Source organism: Oratosquilla oratoria, chromosome 4 (assembly GCF_046742065.1).
Source record: "Oratosquilla oratoria isolate Oo_2021 chromosome 4, ASM4674206v1, whole genome shotgun sequence".
In the NCBI taxonomy this organism is placed as follows: Eukaryota; Metazoa; Arthropoda; class Malacostraca; order Stomatopoda; family Squillidae; genus Oratosquilla; species Oratosquilla oratoria.
Window position 1 is genome coordinate 74205150 of NC_134780.1, and position 24354 is coordinate 74229503.

General features: G+C 38.1%; 1 protein-coding gene across 5 annotated transcripts in view; it reads left to right on the top strand.

The window, feature by feature from the left end:
• Unc50 (Unc50 RNA binding protein) overlaps positions 1-24354 on the top strand; it is a 192623-nt gene that overhangs the window by 128678 nt on the left and 39591 nt on the right. For all 5 annotated transcript variants that reach the window (XM_076184283.1, XM_076184284.1, XM_076184285.1 and 2 more), the window contains exons 5-6: positions 21865-21985; positions 23918-24057. In XM_076184283.1, coding sequence (XP_076040398.1) covers positions 21865-21985; positions 23918-24057 — 261 coding nt within the window. The remainder of the gene's footprint in view (positions 1-21864; positions 21986-23917; positions 24058-24354) is intronic.

The window sequence follows — 24354 nt, forward strand, 5'->3', positions numbered from 1 at the left end:
TTGTAGTCTCATTTATTCTTATGTTCATTTGTCGTTGAAATGTGTGCTAGAGAGACAGATACGCCCTCTCTCTCTCTGCAGATGGTAGGTATTGTATCCAAGGATAGAGGGAGATAGTGTGAGTAAATGAACAGCGAAGTGTGTGAGAAAGTTTCGTTGCATGAATCTCTCCATCCCTCTGCACCTTTTCCAACTTCCTTCCCTCTCCCTTTCTCTCTCTGCTGTAAGGCAAATGTTCTGCGTAAGGATGGGTGAAGAAATAAATTTTGGTAGAGTGTATGGCAAAGGCCTACTTTATATTGCTCATCCTGTATATTATATCGACATCAGTGCTGTAGATCGTAGTTTGTCGCTGAGAGCCGACCCTCATCTCAACCCCTCATTTCGTTTCGTTTCCTCTCTTTACTTTTCCGTCTAATATTTCATTATTATTTCTTTGTCGTGTTCTCCAATGTCATAACGTATTACATAGAAATACTTTATTTGAAGGAAAGGTAATTATATGAATTTTATTCATGAGTGTATCGGGTCCAGAAATAAAGTTTTATATTGTGACGTTTCATTTTCACAATTTATCGTTATTTCGGGAGAAGGACAGGGGTGATATATATATATATGTGTATATATATATATATATATATATATATAGTGGCCATTTCCAAAAAGGAGGACACTGCACATCGATTAATATATATATATATACTTTATATATATATATATATATATATATATATATATATATATATATATATATTAAAAGTGATGGCTAGTTGTGCATTAATAATTTTCTTAATGGTATTTTCCATATACCTTATTAAGGATTTGTTTTCCTTAGGAAGGAAATTTATGACTTGGCTGTATGTAGTCATATTAGCTAATATGACTACATACAGCCAAGTCATAAATTTCCTTCCTAAGGAAAACAAATCCTTAATAAGGTATATGGAAAATACCATTAAGAAAATTATTAATGCACAACTAGCCATCACTTTTAATGAAACATGCATTAGAGAAAAACTCCTGCCCAAATACACTGACAATATATATATATATATATATATATATATATATATGATAAAAATGAAAGTGAATAATATTTTTCACTTCTAATGAAACCGTCTAAAACAAATACCTGTATTTCTTACTAAGTAACTAAGTTACAACACAAACAAAACCTAGTTTTATCCCCACCTTGATTGCCAAACTCTGGCTCAGTCAGAGCTAAACAAAGTCTTTCTTTTAGGCATTTTCAGACTCCTTAATCTGATAACTTAATTGCCAAACCACACTGCACCGTGGCCACCTCAGGACTGCAGCCTAATGTATGAGATGTGAATCATGCAATCACACGTTCACAACAATGGTCCTGTGCAGTTCCTGTCTACTTCGGCTGCCGAGTTCCAACGTTGACCTTGGCCTGGGTATTCCCACATAATTTAATTGTACGGCATTATTGTATACCTAGGGTTATTCATTTACGTATATATTCTTTATTAATTTATTTATTTATTCATTTATTTTTGTCACACCCCAAGAAAGGAGGACAAATGCACATCCGGCGTGAGGTTGCGCCGGATGGAGGATTAAGTGCTCAAAAGGAGGACGTCTGGCCACTATAAATTATATATATTATTCAAAATAGGAAATGTTCGTTTTTCAACGGCATATTCCCCTCGAAATTAGTCAAGATCTAAATTCAGTACGACGACATAATTTAGCCAATCATATTTCAGTACTGCCGTCGAGTTGCCAATAGCCCATTTTCACGCAAATTATTCCATTATTTCTCCAAAACAACAGTATGCATAAGCATGGCAATTTTTATACTATATGAATTAGATACTAAACATCGTTTTGGATAGACAAAAACTTAATGAAGTAATGATTATGCTTTTGTCCTAAGCAAAAAATTTCATGTAACAATGCGCAAGAATCCGGCAGTGAAAAGGAACTTTGGTGGAGGGCCTCCCACAGCTGAATAAAATCGTCTGACGGCAACCAAAATGAACGAGTCGATCTTCGCATTGTAGGACCAAGAGATGATGTCAATGTTGTTCGAAGGTCTATATGTGAGCAGTGACGTCATGGATGACGTCACTGAAATGGCATTCCCTTTTGCTGTTGTAGGTTGTTTTCATAACAAAAGCTAGTGGCAGATGGATGTATGGCGGCTCCAGTGGTGTATTAATTGTCACGGGCTGTACTTTGATACCAGTTCCTTTATCCTTATGACTTTATAGCGTTTATTCTGGCTGCCGTAAGGCGTGTATCCTTTCACATCATTATAGGCATACACGCAAGATTTTATATAGCCGAGGTGCCCGTTCCGAACGGGTTCATCTAGATGCACTTGGCGGCGACAACCTGAATAAATGTTCAAAATATCCTCGTTCTCGAACATTTGAACGGCTCGCGGGTTGACAGTTAAACGTAGACCGTAGCGAACAATTATGCACAAACACTAACGCTCAACACAGCTCCAAAGGTTCTTTCAGTGGCCCCTCCGCTTACCTGACTGTCTAGTAATCAGTCGCCCTCATTCATTCGCCATCCTCCTCCTCTTCCCCTCCTCCTCTTCCTTCCTGCCCCCCCCCCACTTCCTTCCCCTCGCCCCCAACCCACCCTAATCCTCAGTTTCCTATTAATGCTTCTTTTCTGCCTTTTCTTTTTATTCTCTCTATTCCCTCCTTATCATATCCCTGTACTAACCACAAACACTAATACTAGACCATATGTAAGCTTCCTAGCTCTCCCAAAGCTCCCACCAGACACAACTGGAATAAACACATGTCCAATCATAACCAACACCTAGTTGAATCATACACCAATCATCAAAAAAGGAACACCATTCACCATAAAGGAACACGACCCAAAACAACAGTAAAGTTCTACACATACTGTTAGACTGCCCATTTAAAACAACGCCCACAACACAGACTCTACGCCAGATCTTGAGCGACAAAAAGAAGAAGAAAAAAGACACGCATCCAACATTTCCTCATAGCTTCCTACAGAAAACAGGACTGTTAACAAAATTTTAAGCGCCTAGATTTAATTTAAGCGCTACATTGTCCAAGGATTGAAGCGCTGATATTAATAGCCCAAAAACAACCATCCTCATCCTTTTCCTATGCTCGTTTTGTTTTTCCAAACTCGTTCTGTCACTTGTTTTTATTGTGTTGAGGACTTGTCGGAGCTTGGTCGATATAAATCTGTAGACAGCATTTTCGTATGCTTTGTAGACCTGCACGTAAATGAAATTAGATCATAAGAAAGCATGGTTATTTTTATCAGCGACACGAACAGATGTAGTTCTGCAATATTAACGTTATAACATCGACAGTTCCTGTTCCTAGTACGATTTTATTATCATAATTATTATTTCTTTCACTTATTAACTTATTTATTTGTTTATTTATTGATTAATTTGCATAGTGTCTGTAATATCGCATGGCTTACTATTGTCTAACGTATTAAATCATATTCAATATTTATTTTTTGTTTATTCCAATTTATTCATATATTTGTTTTTAATTCTGTGAAACGTCGCTATTATTTTATTAATAAGCGAGACCCGTCCTGGTTTTTTGGATTGTAATTTTCAGGTAATAATGACAGTATTATGAACAGTGGAAAAGAAAATCGATAAAATCTGAATTGCAAAAAAAAAAAAAAAAAATCGTTTCGATTAATTATTCATATTGAAAAATATGTCTTTGCTATGCGTTGTTTGGGTTTTGAAATTCACTTATCCTGTTTCTGAACCCGGGACCATGGGAACAGAACCACAGAGGTGAACAGAATCGCCTGGTGACAGATAAGATGGGAAAGGAAAAAGTGCAAGCACACCGTGTTATCACCAGTAACAACGATGCATCGAGTCTGAAAATCCGCGGCCCCACTGTAGCCAGCAACGGTCCTCTCGGCCTACCTTTGGACTGCTGTGTTGTAGTAGTGGTTGATAGGAGAGTAATCGCCGGTTCCTTCCTATGTGAAAAAGTGGGGGGGGGGGGGGAATTATGATTATTCTTTCTTGTGAAGAAGGGCGGCAGGCAGCCGATGCTATCCCACCTACGCATAAAAGACCCGTCGTTGGCGAGGAAGGAGCAAAAAACGAATGATCGAAGTGAAGGAGGTTCTAGGAATTTGCAATGGATGAGATCTATTTATTTCTTTTCTTCTAGAGTCTAGACGCTCGAGGGGGAATGGAGGGTTGAGAAGGCAGGCGCGAGATTCTGAATGTCGCAGCAGTCATGCGTCGTTTTGTTATGGTGTTAGGTGTTCGCGTTATTATTATAATATTAGTATTGTAATATTTTATTTTCATCATCATCATCATCATCAAAATGAGGATCCAATGATGGATATCATTAGGCGTTAGTTCCACCCGTTTTCAAAACCCATCAACAATTGCCCTCATCTGGTGGTGCATTCCCGAGGGGTTAAAACTCGGTCCCTGGATGAAGCCCAAACATTCCCTCGTCACCTTCGAATGCATCATCCTCCTCCACCTTTTCAGACGAGGAAAGAACTCTTTCTCTGCAACAAGGCAGTGATATAGAAATAGTCCCACACTGATACAACACAGCAGTCCAATGTGTCTTCCCCGAGAGGTCTGAGGACCGTTGCCAGCCACTGTGGGACTCCATAAATGAATTTTGAGCTCTCATATGTGGGTAGTAACTGTCTATTACGAGTTCAACTCGTGATCCAAGACTGTACTGAAATGATTTTACATGAAAACTCCTTGCGCAAGGGAGCATCTGCCGACTTGCAGTGTTGAGAGGCTTTTCAGCCTTGGGCGGGAACCGAAATAAAGACAGCTGAATTATTAAGCCAGTTCGGTGTGTGTGAGATAGAGAGAAATAGGGGTAGAGAGAGAGGTTCACCATGGGCTTGGGTCACATGCTGGATTTATGATCGACAGATATTACCCTCATGAATTAGAGTTCATAGATTGTTTTGTCCAATGTATGAGTAATGTTATGACCTCACACAAACACACACACACACGTCGGTCGAAGTGACAGCGAAGTTTGGAACTCCAGGGAAATTTCAAGTTTCGTCGATCTCAACGAGGGAGTACCTTTGTTGTGTTATTAGGGAAGGGGAAAGCTCGTGGTGTAGTGGGAAAGTGAAGAAAAAGGAGAAAGGGAGGGATTGCTGAGGAAAATGGAAGGAAATGAGGAAGGGGACGAACGGGCCCCAGACATTAGAAGGGGTGTCAACAAAAGATTTGCAGAACACACAGACGAGGTAGAACAGGGGAGCAGAGGTGTCAAAAGCAGCAATATAGATAATAGCAACTCAATGGAAAGAGAAGATAACTGCTTTTATGTATTTAATGAGGGAGGAGGTGACAACATCCCCGACTAGTAAATCTAGAGGAGAAACTAAAAAAAAATTAACGAAGCATAGGAGGTTAGGTTTAACCAATTAACACTAGTTACCCTAAGAGTTGATAAACTGGAAGAACTAAAGAAGGAGAATCAGAACCTAACTAAAGAAATAGAAGAATTAAAAAACAGTTAAAAGATGTAAAATATGAGAATGAGGAATTTAAGAGTAATAATAAAGAGAATAAAGAGTCCATAGCAAAAGAAGCACAGGGTTGGAGAAAAGTCCAAGAGAATAACAAAATTGTATTTAGAGATATAGTGACACAACAGATGAAAGAAACTAAGGACACAGTTACTAAAGTGATGAGAGAGAAGGAGAATATAGTAAGGGATTTAGCAGACAAAAAGAAATGTATAATGATATTAGGGATGGAAGAGAAGCATAATCCAAATAGGACCACAAAACTAAAAGAGAAGGAAAATGTAAACAAGATATTAGAAGTAGTTCAAGAGGATGAACAAGAAACGGGGAAAGAAATTGAAGGAATATATAGAATAGGGAAATACAATACGGATAAGATCAGACCAATTAAGGTTAAATTCAGGTCACAAACGATAGCAGAAATTATCTTGGCAAAAACAGCGAAACTAGCATACAGTGATCAATATAAACAGGTATGGATAAAAAGAGAAATGAATAAAGAGAGGATGAGGAACAAAAAGACTAGAAGCTAAGGAAAAAACGAGAAAAGAACAGAGTTAGAAAAAGAGAAATTGTATTGGAGAGTAGTGGATATGAAAGTGAGGGAATGGTTCATAGCAGAGCAAAACAGAAAGCATGATGGAAGTAGTAGAAAATTAAAAGTGTTTTACACAAATATAGATGGCTTAATAACAGGCTTGAACGAATTGAATGATTACCTGAAGGAAAAAGAACTGGACATAATGGGAATTGTAGAGACAAATTTGAAAGGTCCACTACCACCCAACAGTGTAGGACATGGTGCATATTGGATTAGAAACAGAGAGGTCAAACAAGGGGGTGGAGTTATGTTCCTGACTAAGAAGGATATGAATGTGAGGAATGTCGCATATGGAAAGAATAGAGATGATTATGATGGAAGTGGAGGACATGGATGGGAAGAACAGGAAGTTTGTAGTAAATTACGTGCCTCCTAAAACGGCTTCATGGGAAGAGAGAGAACACAAGAATATGTTAGAAGTCAAAAGGATAACACTAAATAAGATAATGGAAGATAGAGGAAGAATAGTTATAATGGGTGACTTTAATTGCAAAGAAATCTGCTGGGAAGAGATGACAGTGAAAGATGGAGACGACCTATGGGGAAATGTACTACCTGATATGATTATAGAACATACAATGATGCAATGGATACAAGAAAATACTAGGTATAGAAATGAGGAAGAACCATTGAGACTGGACCTAATAATCACATCAGAACCCGAAATAGTGGACAAGATTGAATATAAGACACCAATAAGTAAAAGTGACCACATACTGGTTGAACTGGAACTAAATGAGGAAAAATACATGAAAAAAATGAAAGGGAAGATTGATGTATGGATTTATATATATATATATAAAATAAGAGAATTCTTTCAAAAAGCATACTGGGAAAGGATACACAAGGGGGAAACAACAGTAGAAGAGAAATGGAATATTTTGACAAAAATTTATAAAGGAGTGGAAAAGCATGTTCCAAGACAAAAACAGGAAAAAATAATATGTAAAGTGTTGGTACAATGAAAGATGTAGGGAGTTAAAAGACAAAAGGGATAGCTTGGATAAAATGGAAAAAATACAAAAGACCTGAAAAATGAAAAATATATACTGGTTATAGAAATGAATATGTACAAATGTGCAGAGCAGAAAAGAGAAAATATGAAAAAGATGTAATAGAAAAATGTAAAGATCAACCAAAATTATTTTACAGATTTGTAAACAAACTGAAAAACAAACAAGAATTAGAGAAACTACAAGGAGTTGAATACACAGAGGGAATAGAAATGGCAGACAGTATGAACAAGCATTTTAAATCGGTGTTGATGAGGGAGAACATAAACCTAGAAATATTGAATGGGAGGAGAAAGTCCCCCCCCCCCCTATGAAAGAGATAGAAGTAACAAGGAATGAAATAATGAATCACTTGAGTAATCTCGATGTCAGAAAATCGCATGGACCAGATGAAATGGCAAACTGAATTTTGAGAGAATGTGCCACATAAGAAATTGCTAAAGAAATTAGAAACTGCAGGAGGAATACAGGGCAAACTGCTGAAGTGGATGGAAGACTTCTTGCATGAAAGAAAAATGAGAAGTAGTGATAAGAGACAAACACTCTAATTGGGATGAAGTGATTAGTGGAATTCCATAAGGAACAGTTCTGGCCCCAATAATGTTTACTATATATATTAATGATATAGATAAAGGAAGTGAAAGTTTTATTAGTTTCTTTGTGGATGATGCAAAATTGTTGAAAAAAGTGAACAATGTAGAAGATAGTCTCTACAGAGTGATCTCAATAAAGTATGGGAATGGAGTAGGAAGTGGGAGATGGAGTTCAATATTAAGAAGTGTAGTATAATGGAATTTGGAAGAAGCAAAAAAAAGAATAGTGGGATCATATAAATTGGGAGAGGAAGAAATTTAAAAAGTAGAAAATGAGAAGGACCTGGGAGTCATTATTATGAATAATATGTGCCCTGAGAAACATATAAACAAAATTTTTGGAGAAACTTATAATTCAATAAGAACAAGCAATGTGGCATTTACATACCTGGATGAAGAAATGGTGAAAATACTGGTCACTTTGATAAGACCAAGATTGGAGTATGCAGCGACGACGTGGTCACCAAGTACAAAAAAATGTATAACAAAACTTGAAAGAATACAAAGCAATTACGAAATTGGCACCAACACTCTCAGAACTATCATATGAAGAGAGACTAGCAAAACTTGAGCTACAGACATTAGAGCAAAGAAGAGAGGAGACTTGATAACTATAGAATCATGAAAGGCATAGAAACTATTGATAGAGAGGATCTAATAAAATGGGATAGTAGAGATACAAGAGGACACGGAAAGAAAATCAAGAAAGACAGTTTTTAGAAGAGACCTGAAAAAAAACAGCTTTCCCCACAAGGTAATAGACGTTTGGAACAAGTTAGACGAGAATGTGGTGTGTGCAAAAAAATACATGAATATAAAAACAGTCTAGATAAAATGAGATATGAAGACGGGATACCACGAGCATAGCTCCCCTTCCCATAAAATACAACTAGGTAAATACAGAAACACCCACACATGTCGGTCGAAGTGACAATGAAGTTTGGAACTCCAGGAAACCTTCAAGTTTCATTGATGTCAATCAGGGAGTACCTTTGTTGTATTAATAGGGAAGGGGAAAGCTCGTGGTGTAGTGGGAAGGTGAAGAAAAAGAGAAAGGGAGGGTACTGAGGAAATTGGAAGGAAATGAGGAGGACGAATGGGCCCCGGATGTTAGAAGGGGTGTAAACAAAAGAAGTGCAGAACACACAGACGGGGAAGAACAAGGAAGCAGAAGTGTCAAAAGCAGAAATATAGATAATAGCAACTTAGTGGAAAGAGAAGGTAACTGTTTTTATGGATTTAATGAGAGAGGAGGTGACAACCTCCCCCAACTAGTAAATCTAGAGGAGAAACTAAAAAAAAAAATTAATGAAACATGGGGAGGGGAGGTTTAACCAATTAACACTAGTAACCCAGAGAGTTGATAAACTGGAAGAACTAAAGAAGGAGAATCAAAAGCTAACTAAAGAAATAGAAGAATTAAAAAGACAGTTAAGAGAAGTAAAAGATGAGAATGAGGAATTAAAGAATAATAATAAAGAGTCCATACAGTGCTCGACAAAAGTTCGCGGCGCCTCAGCGAATCTAAACAAAAATGCACAAAAATGTAATTAATCATTATATTTATTGGATTTTTACTCGCCTAATACTTGGTTGGGAGTCCTTTGCACTTTAACACAGCCTCAAGATGACGTGGAAGTGAAGCAGCTAGGTTGTGGAGGGTTGTAGGCTCCAAATTATCCCAGATTTCCTGAATGGCTGCCTTGAGCTTGGGTATAGAGCTGACGTCTTTGCCTTGTAACCTCTTCTTTATAATGTGCCACAAATTTTCAATTGGGTTCAAATCAGGGCTATTACCTGGCCAGTCCTTTATAAAGTTTACTTCACAGTCGTTGAGCCAAGTAGTGATGGATTTAGCAGGGGGCACCGTCCTGCTGAAAACTGTGGCACCTGTTTTTTCAAATGATTCAGGTAAATTTTCACACAGAAGCTCCAAGTACACGTTTTGGTTCACTTTTAAGTTCTTGGGTAACACTACTAATGACCCCAAGCCCTTGCCGCTGAAACAGCCCCACACCATTAAAGTATCAGGGAATTTGACAGTACCCTTGACGTACCGAGGGTCAAGCGGGTCACTTCCATGTTGCCGGTACACCTTTGCACCACGGTTACAGGTGACACTGAAGGTGGTCTCGTCAGACCACAAAACATCAAGCCAGTCGTCCTCAGTCCAGTGAGAGTATTTCTTGGCAAATTCAATCCTTCTGGCTTTCTGCTTCTTGGTGACAAGTGGCTTAGCAACAGGCTGGTGACTCACGTACCCAAGCTCATGCACCCTTCGTGACACTGTCCTCACAGACACCTCACCAAACACCCCAGGGTTCTGTTCCTTCACTACCCTTGCTGTCTTACGAGGAGATGCCTCTAGAGTTCGTTTTATGATGGTATCTGCCCTTGTAGAAGTCTTTCTAGGGCGTCCTGAGCGTGGTTTGTGAGCAGGCAAAATGTCATCTGGCAAATCTCTTGCACGTGCACACCACTTCCTCACTGTAGACTTTGCACAGCTTAACTGTTCACTTATTTCCTTCGTTTTCTTGCCTGATTCACGTAGAGCAATGATCTGGGCTATTAACTGCTTGCTTCTATAAGCTGCATCGGCCATGGTAAGGTCACAGGCAATGGTAAGGTCACAGGATTGGAGCTACCAAAAAAAAATGTACCGCAGACACTCTCTCACAATGACAGCCACGTGGCAACTGAGTGGTGTTGTCTGGCAGCGGCTTATAGTTTGAGGGTTTGTTTACACTGTATAGGCGCTGCGAACTTTTGTCTCAACTTTATCCACAAGGTGTCTGTGAGGACAGTGTCACGAAGGGTGCATGAGCTTGGGTACGTGAGTCACCAGCCTGTTGCTAAGCCACTTGTCACCAAGAAGCAGAAAGCCAGAAGGATTGAATTTGCCAAGAAATACTCTCACTGGACTGAGGACGACTGGCTTGATGTTTTGTGGTCTGACGAGGCCACCTTCAGTGTCACCTGTAACCGTGGTGCAAAGGTGTACCGGCGACATGGAAGTGACCCGTTTGACCCTCGGTACGTCAAGGGTACTGTCAAATTCCCTGATACTTTAATGGTGTGGGGCTGTTTCAGCGGCAAGGGCTTGGGGTCATTAGTAGTGTTACCCAAGAACTTAAAAGTGAACCAAAACGTGTACTTGGAGCTTCTGTGTGAAAATTTACCTGAATCATTTGAAAAAACAGGTGCCACAGTTTTCAGCAGGACGGTGCCCCCTGCCACACTGCTAAATCCATCACTACTTGGCTCAACGACTGTGAAGTGAACTTTATAAAGGACTGGCCAGGTAATAGCCCTGATTTGAACCCAATTGAAAATTTGTGGCACATTATAAAGAAGAGGTTACAAGGCAAAGACGTCAGCTCTATACCCAAGCTTGAGGCAGCCATTCAGGAAATCTGGGATAATTTGGAGCCTACAACCCTCCACAACCTAGCTGCTTCACTTCCACGTCGTCTTGAGGCTGTGTTAAAGCGCAAAGGACTCCCAATCAAGTATTAGGTGAGTAAAAATCCAATAAATATAATGATTAATTACATTTTTGTGCATTTTTGTTCAGATTCGCTGAGGTGCCGCGAACTTTTGTCGAGCACTGTAGCAAAAGAAGCACAGGATTGGAGAAAAGTCCAAGAGAACAACAAAATTGTATTTAGAGATATAGTGACATAACAGATAAAAGCACAAAGGACACAGTTATTAAAGTGATGAGAGAGAAGGAGAATATAGTAAGAGACTTAGCAGACAAAAAGAAATGTATAATGATATTAGCGATGGAAGAGAAGCATAATCCAAATATGATACTGGTGTTGGGTGTGGAGTCTATAGTAGCAACTTTTTATGCAGATGGGCTCTTTCTATTTCAGCCTCTATCTTTACAGCTGAGCTGTGCTATTCTAGCTACTGTTGAGAATGTGGCAACTCTGGATACTGGTAGCTTTACCTTTTTCTGTGACTCCAAAAGCGTATTGGAGGCACTCTGTGCTTATAACTCTACGAATCCTCTAATTTTAAAAATCTTACAGTGGATTCATATTATAGAGAGGCGAGGTACCGAAGTAAAGTTTTGCTGGGTCCCTGCACATGTTGGAGTGAATCGAGACGAAGAGACTGATAAATTAGCCAAACATGCAGCAACAGAGCTATTTCCATGGAGATACCCATTGTTATTCAGTGATTACTTTCCAGAAATTAAAACTTTCACTCACAGTACCTGGCAGGAACATTGGAACTTGGTTAATCCTAATAAGATGAAGGAGATTACAAGTGTGATATCTCCTTGGGAATATGGTAGAATGCCTAGGAGATGGGAAACAGCACTATGCAGACTCAGGATTGGACATACTTGTCTCACTCACTGTGCAGCATTTGCTAGTTGAATGCCCCAGTCTTGAGGATCTTAGACACCGATACCTCTCCGAGGCTCTTGATGGGGATAGAAGATACATCCTTGCCAAGATCCTTGGAGAGGAAGTAGCGTATAATGCTAGTGGTATTTTTAAATTCATCGAAAAAGCTGGCCTTCTTCAAAAGTTGTAAATAAGTTTTGTTTTTAATTATTACTTTAAAAAAGATATGTTTTAGATTACCCTTTTATTTTATTCCTAGTTATTATCGACTTTCTTTAGATGACATTGGCGTCAATGACCTTTGCTGTCATGATGCTAGACAACCCTTGAATCATTCCATTCCTCCCTCTTTTACTCCTCCTCCCCCCTTTTATCCCCCGACTAGAGGGGATATGGAAACCTCCAGACTCCCTAAACGCAAAGACTACGTGGTCAAGAACCCCTGAGAGCGACATAACGTCATATCGACTGCGAGGGGTGGTGCGAACTACATACCAGCTTGGGAGTTGGAGATGCTAACCACTACACCAGTGAATCTTGTGTCTGTTTTATGTACCGGGTTTATGCATGTTAAATATACTTCTTCCTTCTCTCTTGCCTTTTTCCACTTCCTCTTGTAGTTTTCCACCATTCCCTCCTCCCTCTGTTTCCCCCTCCTCGTCCTCTCTGTCTTCCTTCCCCTCCCTCTTCCCCGCCCCACTCTCCCCCACCCTTCCCCACCCTGTTCCACCCTCTTCCTTCCTTTTCCTCTCCCTTTTCCCTGCTCCCTCCCCTTCCCCTTCTGCATCATACTAAACTCCAACAACTAATTACTTTACTCTCCCAGTCATCATAAAGCTGCTTAGGTCATAACAACCAAACTGCAGGTTTGCAAGTTCTCTCTCTCACACACACATGCGTGCACAGCTCAACAGTGCAGTAATACTGTTCTTGACCACTAATTCAGCTGTCCGTATTCGAAACCCACCCAAGGTTGAAAAAGTTTCAGCATTGCTGCACTTCAAGCTAGCACTCCAACACTGTATTTGTGGGCAAAGAGCTTTTGTGTGTGTGTATGTGCATGTATGGTAAAGTGGGCAAGACGAGCCATGTAAGTTTATATATAAACACACAATAATTGTTCTCTCCTTTAGTGTATAGAGAGTAAAAGTGCTTGTATGCCAGGAGGTATGCTAGGCTAAAAGTGGGAAAACTGAGGGGATACCTTACCGTGTGCTGTAGTGGTCCAGGAGTGGGTCAGTGAGTGCATGTTTTATGGTTATCAGTTGCAATAATTCCATCCTCTCATGAACATCTGTTCTACTTCATGGCAACATGAATTTTGAGACCTGCATCAAATAACATTTCATGTGGTCGAGCATCTAGTAACAAAGAAGTAGCTGAGCATAAGAAAATATATCCTACTTATAATAATAAACAATGGCATACAATAATGCAAAAAAGAGAATTACAACACGAGTCCAACACATGATCCAAGACCATAGTGAATGTATACACAAATAGTCTAAAAGTAATACAAGATAAAGAACAAGAAATAGAAGTGCACAGAATGGGTAAATATGCAGAAGGAAAAGGAAAAAGCCGACCACTAAAGATCAAATTAAGATCAAATGGCAGCCAAAGAAATCTTAGCAAGAACAGGAAAATTAGCAAGAAAAGAACACTATAGAAATATATGGATAAAAAGAGACATGAATGATGTAAGAGACTGAGACAACACAGTTCTATTGGATATTGGAGAGTGTTAGATATGAGACTTAAGAATTGTATACTCAAGAAAATTAAAAAGGGAAAGTTCAGAGAACAAGATGGAGGAAATAGAACATTAAAATTAGCTTATACCAACATAGATGGATTAATCTCAGGATTAAATGAACTAAACAATTACCTGTCAGAAGCAAAACCAGACATAATGGGAATTGTGGAGACAAAATTAAGGGGTCCACTAGTACCAGTGTTGGTCATGGATTATATAATCACTGGCTTAGAAATAGGGAGGAGAAACAAGGTGGAGGAGTCATGTTCCTGGTTAAGAAAAACTTAAATGTGACGAAAGTTACATATGGAGAGAATGGGGTAGAGATGATCTCTGTAAGAGTTGAAGATAGCCACATGAAAATCAGAAAGATTGCAGTGATATATGTACCCCTAAAAACGAGGTCTTGGAGAGAGATTAAATTTCAAAATGTTAGAGGATATGAAAACTTCAGTAAACAAGATGCTGAAGGATGGAAACAAAGTGGTACTCATGGGAGATTTTAATTGCAAAGAAATATGTTGGGAAGAGATGACAGTGAAAGGTGAAGAGGGTCAATGGGGAAATGTATTACTTGACTATAGTACAATGACACAATGGGTAAAAGAAAACAATAGATTTGAAAATAATGAAGAATTGTCAAGACAAAATTGAATAGACACCAATTGAGAAGTGACCACATACTACTCAAGTTAGAACTAAAGGAGGAAATATATAGAGAGAGAAATGAGAAACACAGAAAGGAAGACTGATGTATAATAAAACAGACTTTGAGAAATAGGATTTTTTTCTTAAAGTGAACTGGGAAAAATTCTACAAGGAAGAAACAAATGGAAGAAAAATGGATGATTCTGATGAAAATCTACAAAGGAGTGGCTAAATGTCCCAAAGCAAGTAGGGAAAAGGTGTATATTAAGTACTGGTTTAGTAGGTGTAGAGAAGCAAAAGACAGAAGAGATAAAGCTTGGAAAAGATGGAGAAACAACAAAAACCTAGTAAGTGGCAAATATATATCAATCAAAGGAACGAATATGTAATAATATGCAGGGAAGAAAAAAGAAACTATGAAAAAGACAATAGAAAAATGTAAGGATCAGCCAAATCTATTCTATAGATATGGAAATGATAGACTAAAAAATGAACAGGAAATAGTGAAACTACACCGAGGGAATATGGAATACACAGAAGATACAGAGATGGCTGAAGTCCTGAGCAAACACTTCAAGTCGGTTTTCACTAGAGGAAAAATGCAACATCAGGATGAAGGGAGAGAAGTGAAATCCCCCCATAAGGGAAATGATAGTAACATGGAAAGAAATAATGGATCAAGTAATGAACATTTGTGTCAGGAAATTGCACGGCCTGGATGGAAGAGCAAATTGGATATTAAAAGAATGTAAAGAAGTAACCGACAAAATATATAACATAAATTGCTCACCCAAAGAAGGAGAAATACCAGAAGACTGGAAAAATGCTGATATTGTACCAATTTATAAAGGAGGAAATAAGGAAGTCCCAACAAATTACAGACCAATTTCCCTTATAAGCATGGTAGCCAAAATTTGTGAAAAAGTTATAAAAAGTAGATGGATAAAACATCTGGAGAACAATATCCTAAATCCGAGACAATTAGGATTTAGACAGGGAAGATCATGTACTACAAATTTGATCTGTTCTTACTCAAGACTACTAGACATAATACAAGAAAGGGATGGTGACCCGTCTTTGTATCTCTCAGCATCAAGTTTTTTCTTAAAATCTTGAATAGTGTTTGCACACACTGTTTCGTTGTCTAATTTGTTCCAAGTATCTATCACTCTGTGTGGGGAGCTGTTCCTTTTCAGATGTCTTATGTAACTATCCTTTTTTAGCTTCTTTTCGTGTCCTCTTGTTTTACCATAATCCCATATTAACAAGTCATTCTTATCTAAGACTTCCATTCCTTTCATTATTCTATAGATAGTCAGCAAGTCTCCTCTTCACCTTCTTTGTTCCAAAGTTGGTAATTCTAGTTTGTACAGTCTTTTCTCATATGTCAGTTTGGAAAGAGTTGGTGCTAGTTTCGTTGTTGCTCTTTGTATTCTTTCTAATTTTTTATATTCTTTTTGGTACTGGGCATCCATAGTGTTGCTGCGTACTCAAGTTTTGTTCTTATTAGTGTAGTTAGAATTTTATCATTTCCTCATCCAAATAAGCAAACGCCACTTTAATTGACCTCAATAAATTGTAGATTTCTCCGAATATTATATAAATATGCTTATCCTGTGTCATGTCCTTGCTGACCATCACTCCGAGATCTTTCTCCGAGTTTACTTTTTTCACCTCTTCACCCATTTTGTAATCGTTCGATATTCTGTTTTTACTCTTTCCAAATTCCATTATACTACATTTCTTTATATTGAATTTTACTTCCCACTTTTGAGTCCAATTCCAGAACATGTCCAAATCTTGTTGCAATGAGTTGCAGTCCTCCTCCGTTATTACCTTCTTTAGTATCTTTGCATCATCTGCAACGAAATTCATATTAACACTACACCTTCATCCATGTCATTAATGTAAATGGCAAACATGATCGGGGCCAGTACTGATCCCTGCGGGACACCGCTTATCGCTTCTTCCCAGTTTGAGAATTTATCTCTAATTACTACTCTCATTTTCCACCCAATCAGGAAATCTTTCATCCATTCCAATAATTTTCCTCTGATGCCACCTATTGACTCAATCTTCTTTATTAGTTTCTTATGTGGTACCTTATCAAATGCCTTTTGTAGGTCCAGAAAGGCACAGTCTGCCCACCCATCTCTCTCTTGTATTATGTCTATTACTCTTGAATAGAAGCAAATCAAGTTTGTTGTACATGATCTTCCTTGTCTGAATCCAAATTGGTTTGGATTCAGTATAGGTTTTTCTTCCAAATGCTTAACCCATCTATTTTTGACAACTTTTTCACAAATTTTTGCTACTGTGCTTGTTAGTGAAACTGGTCTGTAGTTAGATGGGTCTTCTTTGTTTCCTCCCTTATATATTGGTACAATGTTTGCCTTCTTCCAGTCCTGTGGTACTTTTCCTTCAAGTGAGAATTTAATTATATTGTATATTTTGTCTTAATTCTTCCATGCATTCTTTCAGTATCCAAGTTGCAATTCCGTCCGGACCATGTGATTCTAACATCAAGGGTTTAATTTGATCGCTGATTTCCTTTTGTGTTACGATTATTTCTTTCATTGAGGGAGATAATTCTCTCACTATTTCCTCACAGTTAGGTGAGTTTTCTATTGTGAATACTGATTTGAAATAGTTGTTCATAATTTCAGCCATTTCCAGTTCTTCTGTATATTCATTTTTACCTTGGTGCAGTTTTTCTAATTCTTTTTTGTTCTTCAGTTTTCCATTTACATACCTGTAAGATAGTTTGGGTTCTTCCTTGCATTTATCCATTATCTTTTTTTCATAGTTTCTCTTTTCATCTGTGTATTTTTACATACTCATTTCTAAGTTTGATGTGCTTTTGCCATTTGATTGTTTTCTTGTCTCTTTTCCATTTCTTCCAAGCTTTGTCTCTATTATCCTTAGCTTCACTACAACTTTTGTTGTACCAGCTTTTTATGTATGTTTTCCATTTTTTTGTTGTGGTACATATTTATTCACTCCCTCATTATAAATTTCTTTTAGTATGTTCCATTTTTCTTCCATCCCTGTTTCTTCATTTAGGAATTTTTCCCAGTTTGCATTACAAAAGAATATTTTGGGTTTCTCAAAATTTGTTTTGTTGTACATTAGTCTTCCTATTCTATGGTTATCGTTTTTTCTTTGATCCATTTGTTCTTTCAATTCCAATTCTATTAGTACATGATCACTCTTGCCTATCGGAGTTTTGTAATCAATTTTATCAACAATCTCAGGCTCTGTCATAAGTATTAAGTCTAATTTTGAGGGTTCGTCACTACCTCTATATCTAGTATTTTCTCTAATCCACTGGGTCATTGTGTATTCAATGGTCAAGTCAAGCAGGACATTGGCCCAGAGTTCCTCTCCCCCCTTCACTGTCATTTCTTCCCAACATATTTCTTTTGAATTAAATAATTACTGTATTTCCTTTGTCTTACAGTATATTAGTTAATTCATATTTTGTGTCTTCTAATAATTTGGAATGATCACTTTCTGTCCAGGATTGTGTTTTGAGGGGCACATACACTACTACAAATTTTCTACTCTAATTGGGCATTCCTAGATCTACAAAAAGCTTTTGATGAAAGTCCCTCACAAAAAAAAAAAAAAAAAGGAACCATAGGAGGGATATAAGGTAAACTATTGAAATGGATGGAGGACTTTTTGAATGGAAGAAAAATTAGGGTAATGCTCAGAGATAAGAGTTCTGCTTGGGAAGAGGTGATTAGTGGAATTCCACAAGGATCAGTATTGGCTCCAATGATGTTTGCTATTTATGTGAATGACATGGACAAAGGTATGGAATGTTTCATGAGCTTCTTTACAAATGATGCAAAATTGTTAAAGTGAGTACGTACTGAAACGGACTGTGATTCACTGCAGAGGGATCTGAACAGGGTTTGGAAATGGAGTCAGAAGTGGGAAGTGGACTTAAACATTAAGAAATGTAGCATAATGGAATTTGGAAAAAGTAGAAGAAAAAAAAAAAAAGGGATATCAGGACAATATAAAATTGGTGAAAAGGAAGTAATGAAAGTGGGATCTGGAAAAGACCTGGGGGTGATCATCACAAAAGATATGTCCCCTGACAGGCATATAAACAAAATTGTTGGCAAAACCTATAACTTGCTAAGATCAGTAAAAGTGGCTTTTACTTTCTTGGATGAAGAAATGGTAAAGAAAATACTAGTCACACTGACAAGGCCTAAATTGGAGTATACAGCACACCCAGTACTAAAATCAATATAAGGAAAATTTAGAGAATCCAGAGAGCAACTACGAAGATGGCCCCAACACTATCAAAAATGTCATATGAAGAAAGATTGTCAAAATTAGAAATACTGATTCTGGAACAAAGAAGAGAAAAAGGTGATTTGTTGACCATCTACAGAATTATGAGAGGTGTGGAAGTCCTTGATAGAGATGACTTACTAAATTGGGATAAGCAAAACACAAGAGGACATGGAAAGTAATTCAGAAAGGATAGTTATAGAAGAGACCTAAAAAAAACAGCTTTCCTTATAGAGTGGTGGATGTACATACATATACCAAGGCTTTTTCCCCCTTTCAAGGGAGGTAGCCAAAAAGGGAAAGGCATAAAAACACTCCCACCCATTTCTTCCCTAAATACACTCCACACCCCTCCCACCCTCCCTCTCATCTGAGCACCTCCTGGATGACAGGTCATCCCTGCACCTTGCCCACCGCCCTGGGTCAGAAGCAGTGTCGCAAGACACAGCACATCCACAGCAAGGCCGCTTCATTTAATCGGCGACCCCCCCTCTCCGTCCCCCCTTGCATATAAGGAGAGAACGGGGAGAAGTCCCTTCGGGCTGCGTCAAAATTTACTCACACATACTACCCCACCCCCCACCCCCCTGCCCATTCCTCCCCATTCCTCCTCATGCAATCACACATCATCCATATACAACCATTCTCCACTCACCTCTGTCTTCCGTCCTCTCCCTTCCTTCCTCAACAGACATTCCCCTCTTCCCCAAAGCCCCCTTCACCCCATCCATCCACCTCATCCTAGGACGTCCCCTCATGTTCACTCCCTCCACATCTGCCTTCCATACCTCTTTTACTAGTCTTTCTTCACTCATTCTTTCCATGTGTCCAAACCATCCTAATATTCTTTCATCAACCCTATCTCCCAGCTCCTTTTTCACCCCTGTTCTCCTCCTCACCTCCTCATTTCTCACTCTATCCAGCCTAGTAACCCCCACCATACTTCTCAGACACCTCATCTCAAACACATTCAAACTCCTTCTCTCTTCTTCTCTTATGTTCCACGTTTCTGCCCCATACAGTGCTGTTGGCACAATCACTCCTTCATACAGTCTCCTCTTCGCATCCATTCCTAAATGTCTATTCCTCATTACACTCTTTAATCCACCAAGGCATTTACTCGCTTCTCTCAATCTACATTCTACCTCCACCTTCACTCCACCTTTTCCTGCTACACTTGCACCCAAGTATCTAAAACTATCCACTTCCTCCAGTCGCTCTCCCTTAATGTTCACTTCCAGTCTACTGCCACTTTCACCCCTTGTACATCTCATCACCTTACTTTTACCCACATTTATCTTTAGCTTTCTTCTATCACATACTCTCCCAAACTCTGCCACCAGCTTCCTCAATCCCTCCTCCGACCCTGCCACAAGCGCAGTGTCGTCCGCAAACAACAGCTGGCTCACCTCCCACTTTTCTCCATTTTCTTTAACCATCTCCAATCCCTGACCCACTACCCTAGCATTCACATAATAGACAAAACAATGTATGTAAAAACAATACAAGAATTTAAGAGCAAATTAGATATGACGAGATACAGAGACGGGACACCACGAGCATAGCTTCCCTTCCTGTAAGATACAATTAAGTAAATACAGGAAAGGGATGGCTGGGTTGATTGTGCTTTCCTAGATCTACAAAAAACTCTTGATAAAGTGCCACATAGAAAACCATTAGGAAAACTGAAAATCATAGGAGAGGTACAAGTTAAACTACTAGAATGGATGAAGGATTTCTTGCATGGAAAAGAGATAAAGAAACTCAAAAAGTACAGTTATAGAAGAGACCTGAAAAAGAACAGCTTTCCCCACAGAGTGGTAGATGTATGGAACAAACTGGAGTAAATGATGGTGTGTGCAAAAACCATACACGAATTTAAGAATAATTTAGATACTGCGAGATACAGATGGGTCACCACAAGTATAGTTCCCCATCCCATAAAATACAACTAGGTAAATATATACAGAACAGTTAGATGCATTGATATGTAAATAATTATAGGGGTTCAGGTTTGTGGTATGAAGGCTAGCTGGAAAAATGTAGAAAGATCTGTACTCAGTAAATCCCAAACCATTATAAATACATTCTGACAAGCACCTTTGTTGACATCATTGCAGACAGTGTGAATATTTCCTGGGCTTTCTTTTAGCAGAAGATCATTTGTAAAGAAATTGTGAAGTACATGTGGCAGTATTGCTGGTAAAATTCCAGAATCACTCAAGCACAGATAATTAACATGAAACTTATGTTGTCCATTAGCTCTTTACATAATAATTCCATAGACAAAAAATATTTTGATGTAAAAGAGAAGTATAAAATGTGTTTGCATGATACTGGAATAGAACCATATTGCTTCATAGGGACTCCATTGTAGCCTTCCAATCCCAGGTATTTGGTTATTTTGGGTTACTCTGCACTGTGTACTAAGAAGTTTGTTAGCCATTTCTTGTCATTGTTGTGGATACCTGTCTCAATTATGTTTTTGACAGTATGTGTGTCTGAACTATCAAATGCTCTTTATTTATCCCATTATAGTGTCCTTTTTTCTGATTTTACAACAATGTAAATACACACACAGTGAAAAAAATTAGTTTAAAGCCATGTTTAATCAATGGAAATAAAGTTATTGGACTTTTTGAATATAGCTCTTTTCTTGTACATCACAACTTGGGAAATACATTTAGGTATATACATGCACATATGGCTAATGGGACATAGGCTTTTCACCAAAGAATATACAGTATTGTCCTGGTTAATGGAGGATATGATTGGGACATTACACTTTGTTCTAATTCTCTGTGAGCAATGGCACTTCCAAAGTGAAAGAGTTGTTAGGGACCATTGATATGAAATTATTAAAACCATACTGCTTAGAAGACTGAATTTTGGTAGATTTAATCCATTAATGGGCAAAAGGTATTTACAGGTGAATAAAGATGTCATGTGACAGTTTAGAATGTATTGAGGCTTCCTTACTACTCAATAGTATATTAAAAGTAATCCAAATTTACTAATCATGGTTTCTTTCTTTTTTCAGTTACATCAGTGGCATTTGCTATTGTCTTAAATTTGAGGTTCTCTGGGTTCCTGCAGTTTCTGCTGTACACTGTCTGTATTGACACCATATTTGCAGCCATCATTGTTGCAACTTTACTATGGTAAGATTTTGCAAATGTTATATAATCAGGAAAGCATCTTTATATTGAAAAAAGAAGAATGTCAAAAGGAGTTATACTATATTCATTATCTAATCCAAAAAACTCTCCATTGTTTCCTAAACCAAAATTATTTTTTATTTCATTATTGATCCACACAACATTCTGTTTTCACTGTTTTAGAACCTCATATTTAGAATTTGCTTTTGGTGTTTCATAATGTTCATGCCAAGAGCTATTTTGTCACTTAAACCTTTTACTATAATGATGCCATATTGACATTGAACAATTTTTATATTCGCAGATGCTAGACAGTAGTATTCAGCTGAAGGGGCAGACTAGGAAACTAGGATCTTGATATAGACCTATTTTGTTTCAAAGTTGTCCTTTCACTGAATGAAATTGTCTAGCATTAGCCAAAATAAATTTTGTTGTGTGTCATCATAGTGAAGTGTTTAAGCATATGATGCTGTAGTAGAGGTCAGTCAATCTGGTTTCTGATATGTTGGAGACATACAGTCCTGAAGAACTTAGCCATGACTGAGTTGGCCTAGAATCCCATTAGGACAGAAAAAATCAATATTCTATAAAATACTTTAGTGTACACATCTGGCAAACTTCTTCCAAAGGAAGAAATCAGAGTTACTTCCAGTTAACCTATGTTACCTCACCACTATTACCTCCATTGTTGTTACTGTTTACTACTCCGTCCACTGTTCCCTTCTATGGTCCCATTTCACTTTAAAATTTCTTTTCATCACTGTCTTTTATAAAGAGGGGAATTAAACTGTTGAATTTTTTCTTGATTTTCTTCACTAATTCTTCTACAATGTTATTGTCTTAGTTACACCAGAGGACTCCCAACTGGAATCCTCAATTTGATCACTAGGTCAGTTTGCATTGACGTCATGATTTCTTTAGGCCAATTCTCTTTACTCTTACATCTAGTACCTCTCCTAAGGGCACGACTTTATTCCCATAAACCAATTGAATTTCCTTCTCCACCCGTTCTCCAATCAGAAAGACTGTTACAAACATCTTAAGCAATACTGCTTACTCAAGCAATCTCAAAATCAATGCATCACTGGCTTAGTTTACATGCTATTATATCAGCATAATACAGCAATGAAATTGGGTACCTAGCAGTTGTTTGTAAACTTTAGACGAGGAGCGAGATTATGAAACTCCTTCACCTACAACTGTTATTTACCAAACATCCAACTCATAAAGATTAAATTCTCGCCACCTACCCCTCTATCTAACCTACTTGTCTATCTTTATCTACCAGCCTCTTGCATCATAATAGTATATTCAAACAAGCAGTAAATGTCCACCAAAGGTTCAAAGATAATAACAGCCTGTGTGTTCATGAATTACCCTATTAAGTTTGCGCCAAAGTTTATTGGGGACAAACAGGGAGGAACTTGTCAACTAGAATGAAAGAATGCAAATACTCAATTCAATACAGCCAGGAAAACTCCATGGTGTTACACCACACCAATAACTTTCAGCTGGTGACATAGAAAGAATCCTACACAGATACAACACAGACAACAGTCCAAAGTTTCTTCCCAGGGACTGTGGGAGGTTCCAAGGACCATTACCAGTCCTTTTAGGGCTGCTGGTTTTCCACTTAGTGAAACTCAAGGCAACAATTGGTTGATTGATTGCTAGGCCCTTCTGTGGAAGAGTTGTGCTTCACTGCATTGCTTTTGACCCAAATAATATGGCAGAGGACAAAGTAACCCTTCAACCTTGAGATTCTGAGATGGGAAGTGGTTTATTGGATTTTCTTCATGATATGGGTGTGTATTTTGACTCACCCACTAATTAGGAAGAAAGTGTCTTTGGTGCATATATACAATTTTTTTTCATAATCTCACCTATTTGTAAAGAAATGTGTTGTACCTTATAAATGTCTATTCCTACTTTCAGGGCATTGACCAATCATTACTTAGTGAAACCCACCTGTAGAGATCAAGACGTCGAATGGGGCTATGCTTTTGATGTTCATCTCAATGCTTTCTTCCCAGCATATATCATCCTTCATCTATTCCAGTTATTTTTCTATCATTGTAAGGATTACACTTTTTTTTTTGTTTTATTAAATAAAGTATATGTAGTGTTGGGCTTATTTTTTCCAGTATGTGGATTTTGCTCAAGTCACACCATTAATGTGGTGGGGGACGTCTCCCCAGTGAATAAAATCATCAAGCAAGAGTTAGGATGAAATACTTTGTATGAGGATATAACCCCCCTCCCCCCAATTTTTTTTTGTCATATATTCGTATTTAGATACAATTATATCACCTTCAAAGTATTCTCTATGTAAAGCAATGCACCAGTCCAGACATGTTTTCCACTGTACAAAA